Raw genomic sequence first — 12,980 nt, 5'->3', positions numbered from 1 at the left:
AAAGAAAGATTCTTACAAAAAATAATTTCACGAGACATTCGCAGGAGAATTAAAAAAGCGGATTAAGGAGCTTGGAACCGACCAACCAGGCTTAAAAATCCAGCAGCAGGCAGGCGACCGTGGACTGCTTTGCACCCGGGGCTTCTTCCGCTCCTGTTAGGCTAGCTGGATGTTAGAAACGCTTTTTATTGCTTTCCATGCTTGTATGTGCTGGCACTGAAGTTTTGTGGACAACAACAAAAAGTTGAAACTTCGAGAACAAAGTCGAGAGTAGAACTTTAAAACGGCAGTAATGTAGGCGCATGGTACCGGCGATACTCCTTGGAAAAGTATTGGGGGCTTAATTAAGCGGACAAGGCGACAGTATTGGACAATGTCCAGTACTGAAACTGAACTGAAAAATCACAATACACAATTTTAAATTCTAAATTAAATTTTAATAATTAAGCCCCAATACTCATCCGCAGATTGTCGGCGGTAACATAGTATACAGTACAGTTAAAGGTAGTAAAGGATTACTTTTGATTTTGTTCTTGAAATTTCAACTTTTTTTCTTGACCTTGTATTTCGACTTTTTTTTTTTGTGCATGATGAATAAAAAAAAGGGCGTCCTCTATTATTTTTCTCATGGGTGGACCTAATAGTCTACCGTAGATCAGAGACCTGAAACATGCCCAGTGGCATGGGCATGTTTTCTTTAGCTAGCACAGTAGCAAAGTGGCTAAGAGAGAGCACTTGGCAATGTTTAAGTACAGAGAGCAAAACCAACATCAAATGCTAGTGACAAAGGCAGACTGAGATATCACCTTGCACCTGATGCTTCTGCACAACTACAGGCTAAGGTCAACAGCTGGTGCATACGTTCTGAGCCTGTGTGACAGGAAATAACTCTCCATACCAGCCGGTGGCAGTAGTTTGTGTTCAGTGTTTATAAATCAGAGAAGCCACTATTAGCTCTCCTTCTGCCAGTGAGTAATTCATTTTAACAGTGTTGATACAACAATTGCAATGCTGTCATTGCAAGAAGTCATAAATTATACAAATGCTTGGTTGTGCACGTTCATTATCTGTGATAAACAGATTCCAAGCACAGACAAGGTCTGCAAAATTATTGCGTAAAAATGAGAGAGTTGTGAGTTGGGAATTGGAACGGCATTAGCTGCACTAGTCTGCACATGGAAGCGTCGAACAAGAACTACTCAAGAGAAATAATTAATTATGACTACCACTATTAGAAATAGCAATCTGAAACACGCTGCACATATAAGAGACACAGATTATCCTGCAGACTCACCACGAGTAGTAACACGGACGAAGAAACCTGAGTCATGACTGGAGAAATGTCTTAGTGAAATCAAGTCAGGTGAAATCAAGTGATACGTTGTGGTGGCCCCCCCACCCGGCTCCTCGCTGACTGAGTGACTGAGCTGTAGGAGGAGGCTTATGAAAGATTAGGTGAGCAGCACAGACATAGAGTTGATAAGGAAACTCTTCTTCTCTGTTAAGTGCCACACCCTCCGCCGTATTTTATCTTCCTCTCATCCACTTCACTCACAATCAGTGGCTTTCAACGACAGATGTGTTTTGCTAAGTTATTGTTATGGGCAAAACAATATCCATATAAGGTGTTAATGCTGATGTGTTATCTGCATCCTTGTCAGCAGTTTTGTTTGTATGTTCTTAGAGGCGTTGTTTTTTTTTGTGAGGGTTATAAACTATCATTATTTTCGTCAGGTTTGTAAATGCTAGAAGTAGATGCTGTGAGTGGCTTTGTCTTTGGCACCAGGCCTTCGGAGTGTGGGACCAGGACTCAGGCTGGTGGTACAAAAATCTGACACTTAACATAATGTGAACCATTTGGCGTGAAAGATAAGCATAGATGCTTGATACTGGGCTGCAGAGCGTTCACCCTGAATGTAGATGACTCACATTTATTACAACTTAATGATGATACTGACACATCTGAATTAAGTGGGGGAAAAAAAAACAAAGGTTTAACTGAAAGAAAGTAAAAGTTTAAAATAAGAGATTATTTTGGCGGATATTATTTAAAACATTCATTTCTTATTTAAAACTATTCATCTCGACGCTTATATGCTTCACTTCTGCCTTATTACCTCCACAGCAACCACTCATACTGTTACTGGCAGCACACCAGTATTATTTAATTTTATGTGCCGCTCTTTGCCCCTCGGGGTTAAATAAAGTTTTTCTGATTTTGACTAATTCTGACATATTTGGAAAAAGACGCTGTTGCGTGTGTCTTCCTTGGGAATGTTTTAAATTACAGCAGGACACCCTGCACTGAAAAAAGGAAAGTTGTTGGATCAACTTAAAAAAAAAAAAAGAAAAAAAAAAAACTTCAATTGGTAACATGCAATTTAATTTTATTATTAAATTTATTTCATTTTTATTATTATTTTATTATTTTTCAACTTAGGTTTGCAAGTTATTAATTTGAGTGCTTTGAAATCAGCACTTTAATAATACTAATAATTAATAATTAACTAATAATTTAAATAATACAACTTAAATTTAAGGCAGATCTACTTTGAAGTTTTTAATTTTTCAGCTCAGTTATTGACCTAATAGTGTGGTTTCAGGAAAGGTAACTTTTATGGGCTGACACAGCTCTTTGGAGCTGGGAGGAAACATGCAAACGCCACCCAGAAGAGCCCGAGCCAGACTTGAACCCGGACCTTCTCGCTGGGAGGCTGTGCTGCCCCAGACAAAGGTCCAATTTCCAAAAGAAGACCAATTTATGTGCTCCCTGTGCTTCGTTAACATGGCACATTGCCATTTCTTGACGCGGAGGAGCAATCATAGTGTGTGTGTGTGTGTGAAGTGTGAAGTGTGTTGGAAGGTAATGTTCAGTATATTAATATAATGAGGGAGAAATTCCTTTAAACCAAATAAACTGATTTATTTACAACTTTCAGGACAAAAAAAAGACAACTAGAAAAAAGACATTTGGACAAAAAAAAAGTCAGAAAAAAAATGTCATGGCATCAGACGCACAAAAACGAAACCTAAAGAGACTAAACTCACACACTTTGACTTGAATAACAAAGGCTAATTGAACAAAGTGTAATTTCAAGTAGTGAGACTCATGCATAACATTACATTACTTCAACTACTACACAAATACACCTTTTAGAGCGTAGAAATACAAACCAGCATTTCAGTGTTTCACTTTAACTAAAGTAGTGAGAACCGTGCTCGTATTGTATTGGCGACAAACAGGACTCACTAAAACCCTGAGGCTTTAAACTCACCGTCTGTACAAGCAGTTTATTTTCCTCAAGTTAGACAAATATACGCTGGATTTAGTTTGTGTGTGCATAAGCAGTAATTGAAAAAGAGAAAAACAAACACCCTCTGAGATTACAATGGACACACTTAGACGTTTATTACAACAAGAGACGAGGAAGGAAGGAAAAAGGAAATGATTTTAATCGAGAGAGAAAAAAATAATACATCATCTATCATCTATTATCTAACAACTATTAGAAAATATTTATATATAATTTATTAAAAAAATAGGTAAATACTACTACATGTAAGTCATTCATTCTGTAGACAATATATGATTCTACATGTTTTACTGACTCACATAGTGTTAAAGGCTTATTGATGGCGGTGAGTCACTGTAATTCTTGGCACCGAACAGAGTGGATAAGTTCACAAAACACACACAAAAAAAACATGGTCTACGTGATGAAATCATTCGATCTCAAGAACAGAAGGATACCAAGCAGAGAAGAGCCGATGCTGATAGGCTCTAAAGGAGGAGGCGGAGTCACGGCAAACGAGGAAGACAGACTGGGAAGAATTAAAGCTTTTGGAGAAGATGAAATGGTCCTAAAATGATAGTGCCATGAGATCGTAGTCGAGAAGATGTGGGGTCTGAGCTGTGTGAGCATCAAGTACAACCGGTTTTCACCCTGAGAACATGAACTGTGGTTATTCAGCCTCTGTAATTAGAAGGGCAGGGAGACACATTTATAACTTCATTTTCTCAACACGGAGGAATCTGTTATTTTTACAAGTGCTCATATATCAATCAGCCACGACATTAAATGCACAGACAGGAGTCAATGTTCTGCTAGGAAACGTGTGGACTTTGGCACTGGTGTGGATGTTACTTAGACATGTACCACCCACCAAGACCAGACACCTCCACCCAAGAGCTCCACACACTCCTTGATGTGCAGCAGACACACACACACACACACACAATTTTAGGAACGTGAAACGTCACACATAAAAACATGGTAGAACATAATGCCGCGCATACATATTGTAGTGTCTCACACAAAAATAAGCTACAGAGGATTTTCTGCATCCTTGATCAAGGGCTGCAGTCACACGTAGCTCATGTCAGCACACGAACACTCATAGGCATTGTGAACTTTATTGGATTAACACCACAAACATTCATAGACATTATGAATTATATCGGATTAACACCATAAGCACCGTCGGTCTGACACACTCCGTGACACACGTCAAATAAAAAATAAAAAAAACACGTTCAGCAAACACAGCAACAATGTCGGCTAATAAAACACAGCAGAGCAAAATATATGAGCCTATCACTGCTGTGTGCTGCAGATATGCCCATATTACTCGGCACCGTCGTTAGCATTTATTTAATAACACTACTTCACATGAAGATAAGATAAGATAATAGTGGTATATCTACAAAGCCTTTTCCATGTAAAGCAGCTGAAGGTATAATAACTTTAGACATTAAAATGTTTATGTGCAGCCTCATGTGGGGAAGCTGTGGAGCAGTTACTATTATTATTATTATTCTTATTATTCTCTCTGTTAACTCAGGTGTATTATTATTAGCTGACTGCAGTTGAGAGGATTTGGACTGTTTGTGTTAGTGGATGAAATCCTCATTGTTAACAGCAGCAGAGACATTCAGCAAAAGCCAGCGTACACAGAGCACACATGGGTGGACTAAGGAATAAAATATGAGAATATAAAAATATATAAAAAAAGACATTACAAACAAACAAGGCAGCGTTCAAGTAAGAAAATATGGAAAATGAGTAGGCTGTGCCTATATATATAGTGGTTGGCGAGGATGCAGACAATGCAAAACAGCAAGTATAAAAAATATTTGCATATGTACGTGTAGCTAGGAGGAACATTGCACATTAACAGGGTATGGAAAATGAGTATGTTCACATCTGTATCTTTATATAAATACACGTATATTGTCACACCTCTACCCTTCGGGAGGGATGCAGACAGTGCAAAACAAATATGTGTATATGTACGTGTAGCTAGGAGGAACGTTGCACATATGTTGCTGTGGGTCTACTGGGAGCAGGCCTGGTTGTGGAGTCTGACAGCCGAGGGGAAGACGGACTGGCAACTAGTCGACTTCCTGCTTCCAGCGTCATGGCACAGCACAAACATTCACAGCAGTAAAGTCGACTGATGGACTAGTCTGTACAAGCCCCAGTAGGAACAACTCCAAAAATATGAAAAACAGTAGACCTGGCCTGCAAATTCATAGGAAAATTCGGTCATAATGTTATGCCTGATCAGTACATGCTTTAGTAAGAGAAAATTACTCTGTTGTAGCTTTTTTGTCATGTCACAACATCTGTTGGGCTGATGTGTCTTGATCTGAAAAGTCAAAGAAGGAAGGAGTTAAACGTATGTAATGATCATTTCTCTGATGTAGATCAGCTACTGAGTTACACGAGAATTTAAAATGTCAGTTGATCAAAATGTTATGAAACGTTTGATCTTACTCTGTTGCTTTCAGTTTCACTATTAACTGATCACAACTTCATATTTATGCCTCTTTCCACCATCCTGTGTTTGAATCAGTACAATTTTCAATAATATTATTTTGCTGACCTTCGACTTTCTAGGTTCTGTTGTTTGAAAATGTTGTATCATTTTGTATTTAAAGATCGTTCATTACTGGAAAAAGAAAGGACAGACTTGATTTACACCTTCAGGTAGTTTTTCCCACCGTGATTTATTTTTTTATTTGTCTCACAAGTATCAACCACAGTGTGTTTTCCCAGCCAGTTGACATGTGCCTGTTTTGCATGTGTCGGGATCCTAAGAGAGACACTAACTGGCACCATAAATATTTTTGGTTTATTGCACGCACACACAGGCACACCTACCTTTCGCTGGAAAAACACCACACCTCATCTGTCTGCGGTAAACAAGTAGACGCATTGTTTTGTTGCCAATACTTTAGTTTTATATTTATGTCCATCTCACTTCCCTCTGGTTTTATCACTTAACACCTTGATCCCTTTTTGTTTAGGCTCCAACAATTACATTAATAAGGAACAAGGAACAAGGAAACATATATGATAACGTATGTTGTGTAACGCGATTTGTTTCAGTTTGGAGCAGCTGGTCTGTTTAGTCTTACTGACAATGTGCAGATAAAACCATATAGAATGATTAGGAAATTTAAGCCTTAGCCTGGTTTGCCTTATTAGACATCACTGTGATGAAGACACAAAATACTTATACATGGAGTAAGTTCTCTGGAGATCTAACCAGCAGAAAGATAAAAAAAAACAAAAAAACAAAAAACAAAAACAAAGCTGTGTTAAGCCAGTGTGAGAACTTGTTGACTACTCGACAGAAGTCTGTCTGTGACTCACAAAAAGGCACCACACCACTCTTACTCAGTTTGACTGACCCCACATGTGCCTGAATATGCATTTATAGATAAGGTGAGAACATAAAAGGCAAGATTTTGTTTTGCTTCCACAAGAATCATCCACAAGTCACATCCACAAGTCACATCAGAGCACTTGAAAGTAAACCAGAGCGATTCTGTTGCCATTGTAGTACAGTGTGGGTGTGTTTGGAGAGAACATCGGGCATCTGACTGGTTTTTCAGGACACTTTTGGCTCTGACTCTACACGGTTTTCTCTTCATACCTCCTCCATTATTTCCGATAAACCTCACTCCCTTCCCCGTCCGGTCCTTTGTCTGACTGAAACATGACTGTCACAGCCCAGCTACAGGACCGCAACGCAGAGTGGATGCAGATGACAAAGGCAACATGTGAGACGTGGTGCGAGCGCCTGCCCTTCTCAGCCCTCTTCGGTTACGCCGTTGTCCACAACCTCGCGGGTGGTTAAGGGAAAATAAATGAAATGGGCATATCAAGAGTTTTTTACTGTTCATTTTCATGTAAAAAAACAAAAAAAAACAATGAAGTGACCACGCATGGTCACTTGCCCTCATGTGGTAAAACTAAGTCCAAGAAGTTTATATGTAAGAAATACAAGAAAAAAACACATAGAAGGTTAAAGTAACATGTATTTCAAAACATAACTTTGTACATGTACAAATAAAGACATCAGGCCACTGCCTGTGGTACCGAATGAAGCAGTTACGCTCAGTGTTCATGCAGAGGTGGACCCTGCAGACACTGCAGACCACATTTGACCTGATAATGTTGCCTGAACCTCTTAGGAGACCCTGGTCTCCATGGCCCAGTAGTCTTCAGCAGCTGGAAGCTCAGCAATTCCCACATAAATAAGGACCATTTCCATCCTTCTGTGTGACGTACAAATAGGTTTGATACATGATATGTGTAATTACTTCAGGACCAGCGTCCCTCATGAAGTACAGTAAATGGATTTCAGTGTAGTCAGTGTTTCCTATGCCCATGAAGTTATTCAGCCTCACGCGTACTTTTAAGGTTTTGTCTAGATTTTAACTGTCAGTGGACATGGATGCATGTCAGTAAATATATCCTCCTCATTTACACAGACTCGTTTGTTCTCTCATCGAAAAAATTAGCTGTTAGACTCCTTTTCAGTTCTCCATATACCCTTTATCGGGCAAGTTGCCATCCCACCCACCCACAATATGTTAGTGGGTGGGACTTGGACCAAACTACAACACTAAAATACACGTCTGTCGTTTTCAAGGATGTTTTCTGTCATTTCATGTAGCTAATATAATGCTGATGCATGCTGAAATGTCCATTTTAGTTGGTTATTTGACCCTATAAAAACAGGATGTGACATAATGGTGTTAAACAGCTGCCATCACCACCACTCTGTGAATCCATCCATAGGACTACTAAATTCATAAATAAACACTGACATTTTTAACCAACCAGTTCTTCCTTGTTTCCTCTCTGCTTCTCCAGGCATGCCCAAAAGCCTCCTCAGAATTACCTCCCAAAACACCCAGGAACTAGTTCTTGTTCAGGCAAGTTCAAAAACATGCAAAATCTAACTCGAGTGACAAACATTTAGTGGTACAAAAAAAGAAAAAAAAAAACAAACCCAAACCCAGGTGAAGTTGTTCCCAGAGATCCCGCATGAGTTTCCATCAATGCTACAAGCAAGTTCAACTAAGCAAACAATCTAGGGATCAGGGATTAGGTATATTGTTTATACTAGTGGTCGGACTTTACAGGCTTTACAACCGTCTCATGAGAGTCAATCAGCCAATATTGCTCATTATATCTATTTATTTGTTCACTAACTAACAAATACATTTTTATTTTACAATGTCACTCATCATCTTCCTCCTCGTCTTCATCTGACTCGTCCATCTCCTCCTGTGCGGCTTTCTCCTCCTCTAAATCTTCTCTCAACTGCTCTTCCTTCACGGATGGGTCCAGGGCCTCTGTGATTTCCGGTCCACTGGGGTATTCCTTCTGTGGAAGCGGAGGTAATGCTGGACTATACCCTTCCCCTGCATATTTCAGACCCCATCCAACGTATATGTTCTCAAATTTCCTAGGTTAGAAGAAAGCACATGGTTGGTTGAAAGTTACAACGTTGCCTTCAGGACACTGTGAGGAGTCTAATAATGGCTGAAGATTACTCTTGTCTCATCTCTTACTTTCCGCAAGCGTACACATATGCCCCTGGCCACAGGTTAGAACGCAGCACAGCTACTGCATGTTGAGAGGTGAGATGGGAGGACAGCTTGGAGCTCCAAGAAGGGGTGTTGAACATTTCTGAGGTGAGGTGAAGAAAGCACAGATACATGTAGCATAATATTAACATCACATCCGGTTTGAAAACACCTAGTTTCACATCTTAATCGGACCTACATTTGTTTCACACTTGTTTGACACTTCTTTTTTTTTAACAACATTTACTTTCATAAGACTATAGACTTTATTTGACCCGAGTAGGGAGGTGTGTTTCCACTTGCCTGTATGTACATATTCAACACAACAGAACATTGGACAAGACATGTGTGCTCAAAGTGCTCAGATCAACATTGACTTATGACATTGGACAAAGAAAATGATGGGCGTGGATAGTAGACACAGTGGAGAAAAAAAAAGAAAGTAAACCGTCATTGGGGTCTGTTGTTTAGGAATGGCTATGGCTGCAGGTATTAAGCTCCTTCCCAAGCATGCCCGTCAAAACTGATGGTATGAGTTGTTGGATGACTGGGTGTGTGCACTCCTGTTCTTTGAAAACTGCAAATTGCTTTATAGATGTATTGTTCATTTCTGTGAGGTTGGGTGTGGAAAGACTGATGATCCTTGAGGCAATATGTGTGATGTATGTTAAGTATTATTATTATTAATAATATGTTCTGATGACTTCTAATAACTAATAAACAGAAATTGTGTTATGTTCATTGTCGTGTTACTGTTTACAGTGCAGTCGTCCACTAACCCTACTTATAATTCCTTTTTAAGAGGCATGTAGCATCTCAATAGCTTGACAGAAAATTATCCGAAGACTGACCTGCATCTTGGGAAACGGGAGTGAGCAGAGGGGGTCCAACCTCTGGCTCGGGTTCATCAGGCTCTTCTTCTTTTTCATCGGCCTCTGCTTCCTCATTGTCTTCTTCTGGTTTCACGGCCAGGTTCACCCACGTACAGCGACCCTAAAGTCAGTTTTCAAACTTGAAATGTCTACACATAGACATTATTTACACACACAGAAATATAACTATATATATTGATCTGCTCAGATCTGACTTGCACCTGCTGCAGAATATGTTGAACATGATGCACCCACGTGGACAAAGACTCAGCCATTTCAGCTACTGGAAAACCCTCAAACTCAGGATTCACTTCGTAGCTGTCCCGGGGTGCCTCATTGTCCTCGTCGCCTTCTTCCTCTCCAGCTTGGTAGTAGCCCTGGGGGCTGACCTGTGTGCCGGCAGAGATCCGAGCAATCTGTGCTCTCAAGTAGTTGGCTTCATTGCCGGGGAAAGGCGGGTAGCTCACAACTGGTGTATCCAGCCTCCCAGTGAAGAATTTACGGATCTGCCGGGCAACAGTAATCTGTGCTGGGGTAACTGGAGGAAGTTTTACCCAGGGAAGGCCAGGTTCTTTGCACACATAGTAAACACACTTGTTAGCACCTGTTCCTATGGGCTCCTTCTGCACCACTGGTGGGGGCTTATAGACTGACTGAGGTAATGGATCGATCTGTAAAAAAAAAATAATAATAATGATAAAGAAAGCCAGTGTTGACAAATGTATCTCCATAAACAGAATTATCACACTTATCTTAACATCAAATTTGAGATAAATGATGATCTCTTCCATGATTTGCAAATTATTACATACGGAGTACTTTCCACTTTCTCACCTCATTCTCATTTTCCTGAGTACTGGGGACCCTCTCCTCTTCCTCTGCTGCTTCGTCTGAATTCTGCTCTTCCTCCTCGCCCTCTCTGTACTCAGCTTCAGCAACAATGTAGCTGCTCTCTGTTCCCAGGATCTTGCCCCACAGTCGGCAGCGTGGCAGCATCTGTGACTCAACAAGCTGCTTAAGTGCGAAAAAGATCCTCTGTATCTCCTCTCTGCCCAGACCCACTCCAGCCTGCTCCATGTAGAAGCCAATCTCACTCACGTTAGGAAGAGCTGCTTCACCCTAACAGAGGCAGGTCAACAGTGTTGTATTCAGATATTTTCAGTGGTGGTTTGTTATAAATAAATGTCTAAAAACTTTTATTTAAATGAAGACCAGTTGGGTAAAAGAGCGACAATGGCATGTTGCTGACAAAAGGTGTAAAATGTTTCACAGTTAAGACAAAAATGCTTAAATGCATTTAATGCTGGTGCGTGTTGACAATACCAGTTCCTCCTCCTGGTCAGCTTCTTCTGAACGTGAAAACAGTGCACGCTGTTGTTCAGCCAGTAGCTCAGCCGTTGTAGTCTGTGGACTGTCTTGCATGGCGATCTGTATGTCTCGGAGTAAACCCCGCTTTATATCGTGGCTTATATCCTCTATCACATCCACCACGTTGTGTGGGCGCTCATTCATTACCTTTATGAGCACCTGGGTGAGGTGGTCGTAGCTGAAAAATAATTAGCAGAGAGTCACATGCAGGGTGTCACACACATGTATATTGAACACGGGCACTTTTATTACAGTCTAAGCATGCATTTCCAAAAACACAAAGCTGAGTTGTTTGGTTTTCTCCCTCATCCACAGGGCTATTTCAGTCCTACATGACTGGTAGGCAGATTATGTTTTTATTAGGGATGTCTGTGAGCGGTGTGCACTTTAAACTCAGTTTACACTCTTTTTTTAAACAGTTTACAGACACTCACGTGCAAATGGAGGATGTTGTCTAGGTTTCTGGCCATTAATAAGGGTAACATTCATTGGTTTAAAAAAAATAAATAGTGAACCACCCAGGTTAATCTGTACAAATTGCTCCAGTTGCAGATGACCGTTGCATTGTTATCAGCACCATGATTCCTTGGAAAATGTAATAAAGGAGGAAGAAGTTGATTGTCATTGCGCACATTAAAACCCTCTAAATGTCATACGGTATCCTTTTATCTGTTTTTATTGCCTGGTGTACCTTGGACTTTTCATAGTGCCCCATGTCACTTTCGTTCAATCATTATTAGACTTTCCCAGACAAGCGCTCCTAAACTGTCAGTAGCAGTCTATTACAGGGAGTTAACCACGGAATGGGATTGTAATCATTTTTATAGTGATTCAATTTTGATGTAACCTGCAGTTAGTGTATAGGTTAAACTACGTTGTAGCAGATGTCGAGCTCGTGTTTCAGTAAATTGTAAACAGAGGCCGTGACTGCGTCAACTTTTGGCACACAAGTGACAGTTTGACTGGAGCTACTTATATGTACAAAACAGCTGGTAAACAACTTTAATAGACGCGTTACTTACAGGTTCAGGTTGCTCTTTGTACTGTTTTTCAACATGAAAGCCTTGAAAGAAGCGGCCGACTGCAGTCTGTGTTCACTGCTGTCTTGGTTTCCGTCATTAGCGTCCATCTTTCACGAAATCCGTTTATTTCACTTATATGTGAACATGTATTTGTCAATGTGCATATGGCGATTATACGATTAAAACACAATCGATGCTACACGTAGAAACTCCGGCAGCTTACAAACTCCGCTGGTTGCTATGGCAACGGTAAAGGCCGTTGCTAAACTCGCAGGAGCGCCATGGCGACGAGAATTAAGGGTGTAATATACTTTTGGCCACCACGTCTTTTTTTGGCGCTGTTCTGTGTTTATTTTGTTTTTTTTAAGACACATTTAAGACACTTTCAATTATATTCTGTGTTATGTGTGCTAGTATTGAGACATGTAAATTCTGTTAAAACTGCATATTTGACTAGAAATGGGCTGAAAGTGATGTCATTTGTGTTGTAGTTTAGTTTACCTATTGTCAGTCAAGTCATTCAGCTTTTTTGTTTACAGTTTATCAGTCCTTGGGTGCCTCCTACTGGCCCAGGGCCTCCAAACATACTGTCACAAAGTGAGCTGACTAACGAGTTCACGGATTTGTTCTTTAAGTCTGGATTACTGTTAATTTACCATTACCAGGTTGTCCAAATATATCCCTAAAAAGTCTAAATCCTCCGTACATAGAAAGCCCTTAAGGGCTCTATATCCGCAAAGCTGTTTTATGAATCATTATTTGAAGGAGCTCCCGCTATTAATCCACAGCCCTTACAAGAAGCTTAAACCAAATAATGAAAATCCGCGCTTT

The 12,980-nt window shown here is 40.2% G+C and overlaps 1 protein-coding gene across 1 annotated transcript; it reads right to left on the bottom strand.

Moving 5' to 3' along the window:
• Positions 1-7,309: 7,309 nt before the first annotated feature.
• On the bottom strand, positions 7,310-12,866 carry rsph4a (radial spoke head component 4A). The gene is made up of 7 exons (XM_047587843.1): positions 12,150-12,866; positions 11,083-11,305; positions 10,594-10,878; positions 9,981-10,430; positions 9,739-9,880; positions 8,873-8,990; positions 7,310-8,766 (listed from the first exon to the last, which is right to left on the bottom strand). The coding sequence occupies exons 1-7, from the start codon at positions 12,254-12,256 to the stop codon at positions 8,538-8,540; spliced, it is 1,554 nt and encodes a 517-aa protein (XP_047443799.1). The 5' UTR covers positions 12,257-12,866; the 3' UTR covers positions 7,310-8,537.
• Positions 12,867-12,980: the final 114 nt, after the last annotated feature.

Source organism: Mugil cephalus, chromosome 6 (assembly GCF_022458985.1).
Source record: "Mugil cephalus isolate CIBA_MC_2020 chromosome 6, CIBA_Mcephalus_1.1, whole genome shotgun sequence".
Lineage (NCBI taxonomy): Eukaryota > Metazoa > Chordata > Actinopteri > Mugiliformes > Mugilidae > Mugil > Mugil cephalus.
This window is presented reverse-complemented; position numbering and strand designations above follow the sequence as displayed.